Genomic DNA, 1,495 nt, shown 5'->3' with positions numbered 1-1,495 from the left:
TTTTTTTGTATATAGGCTGGACATTTTCTTAATTCTAACAACAAAATCATTTTTTAGATTGACTTTTCCTCGCTTTCTTGCTAACCTCCTAATTATGCTTCTCTCTTTGTTTTCTCGAGCGACATGAACATTGCTCACTTGCACAGCTGTACAATTCTTCAATAAATACGCGAACCTAAAGGTCTCGTTTGTAACTCGCGACTGGCTGCAAGGAATTCTAAACCAGGACCAAAATACAATCCAAAAAGGTCCAGCGTTTGCATCGGTTTCGGGTTAACAGCTGTAGCCACTACGTCACGAGCTGGCACACTTTAACCGGCGCAACATTTGCACTTGTGGTCCTTGGGCGTTTTACGACCAAACCGGCAAGTGGCGAGTTGGCGGTCAGGGCAAAATAAGCACTCGGTATTGAACGAGGAAGCAAATGAGGCATACTGACTTCCTGACCGCCTCCATCTGCTCGGCGGTGTAAGGTTTTGTCGATTCTGCGGGCCCCTGCGCGGACGTTTCAGCGTCCTCTCGGTGATGACGGTGCCTCGTGGAGGCTCTTTCTCCGTTAGCCGGTCCGCCGTTCTGGTCCGGGGGCTTCCCATTGTGCGCGAGCGTGTCCAGTAAGTCTGTTCGGGGAGAAAACGACGGCTGTCACCCAAAACCTCACCATTCTAATGAGCCCCAATCGTGCAATGCTAACGGTTAGCGTTGCAATGTGTAAGCGGCGGTCCGCCGTGTGAAGAACCCGCTCTATTCGACTTACTTTGGGCTTGGTCCGTCGGGAACAAACGCTGGGCCTTCTCTAAAAACTTCCTGGCTTTGTCCGGCTGGTTGTTGCTGACTGCGTTCAGTGCGATTTTGATGCAACGCTCCGCTTCGTCCTTGTTTGAGTCCATTGCGACACGGCGGAGCTATTTACTTGACCCAACTCTGGGCGCGGGGTGATGACGTCACGCAAAGGCAACCCGAACTTCAGTCGAAACGTCACAAGAGTGGGACCCCCGCCGGTTTCCGCCACTTGGCCCCCCGATTCCTCTTGAAAGACCTTGACAAGTAGACGAAAACTGTGGCGTGCAACCGCCAGAACAGAAAAGCCGAGAGGAGGCTGCTTATTCAACAGGTGCGTTCGCGGTGTGACCTAAGATCGCATTTCTAAGTCACTGCTGCATCTTTGAGAACCAAGATGGCTTACTGTGGGCCGTTCAATCTTATGAGACGGGTTCCTGTGCGTCTTCGTCGGGAGACCTGTCTGTCTTTTTCATCTAAAGACACCATAGCTGCCGTTCGGGCAACGCACCAACCAGTCAAGAAACGTCAGAGGAAAAGAGACAGGAGGCCCACCTGGGCTGCTGATTTGTCCTGGGAGGACAGGCTGGCCTCAGTGGTCACCCCCCTGTGGAGGCTCACTTATGATGAGCAACTTGAAGTCAAGCAAAAACATCAGGAGAAGATACTGGAGCAGCTCTGCGAAGGCGGAAAGATCACGTTCCCCGTCCTGCCTATC

General features: G+C 52.0%; 1 protein-coding gene across 1 annotated transcript; it reads right to left on the bottom strand.

The window, feature by feature from the left end:
• Positions 1–110: 110 nt before the first annotated feature.
• On the bottom strand, positions 111–995 carry LOC109509629 (dnaJ homolog subfamily B member 12-like). The gene is made up of 2 exons (XM_019859459.1): positions 755–995; positions 111–617 (listed from the first exon to the last, which is right to left on the bottom strand). Exons 1-2 carry the CDS (start codon positions 885–887, stop codon positions 385–387), a joined length of 366 nt encoding a protein of 121 aa, XP_019715018.1. The 5' UTR covers positions 888–995; the 3' UTR covers positions 111–384.
• Between the last annotated feature and the right edge of the window lie 500 nt (positions 996–1,495).

This window comes from Hippocampus comes, unplaced genomic scaffold, assembly GCF_001891065.2.
Source record: "Hippocampus comes isolate QL1 unplaced genomic scaffold, H_comes_QL1_v1.1 C16975682, whole genome shotgun sequence".
NCBI classification, from domain to species: Eukaryota; Metazoa; Chordata; class Actinopteri; order Syngnathiformes; family Syngnathidae; genus Hippocampus; species Hippocampus comes.
Note: the sequence above shows the minus strand (reverse complement) of the source record. Positions and strands in the feature narration are given on the sequence as shown.

Excerpts from the sequence above, each read along its gene's own strand:
- LOC109509629 (XM_019859459.1), bottom strand. The coding sequence starts at position 887 with ATGGACTCAAACAAGGACGAAGCGGAGCGTTGCATCAAAATCGCACTG. Across the intron at positions 618-754 it reads CCCGACGGACCAAGCCCAAA|ACTTACTGGACACGCTCGCG; the intron begins GTAAGTCGAATA and ends CTCCCCGAACAG.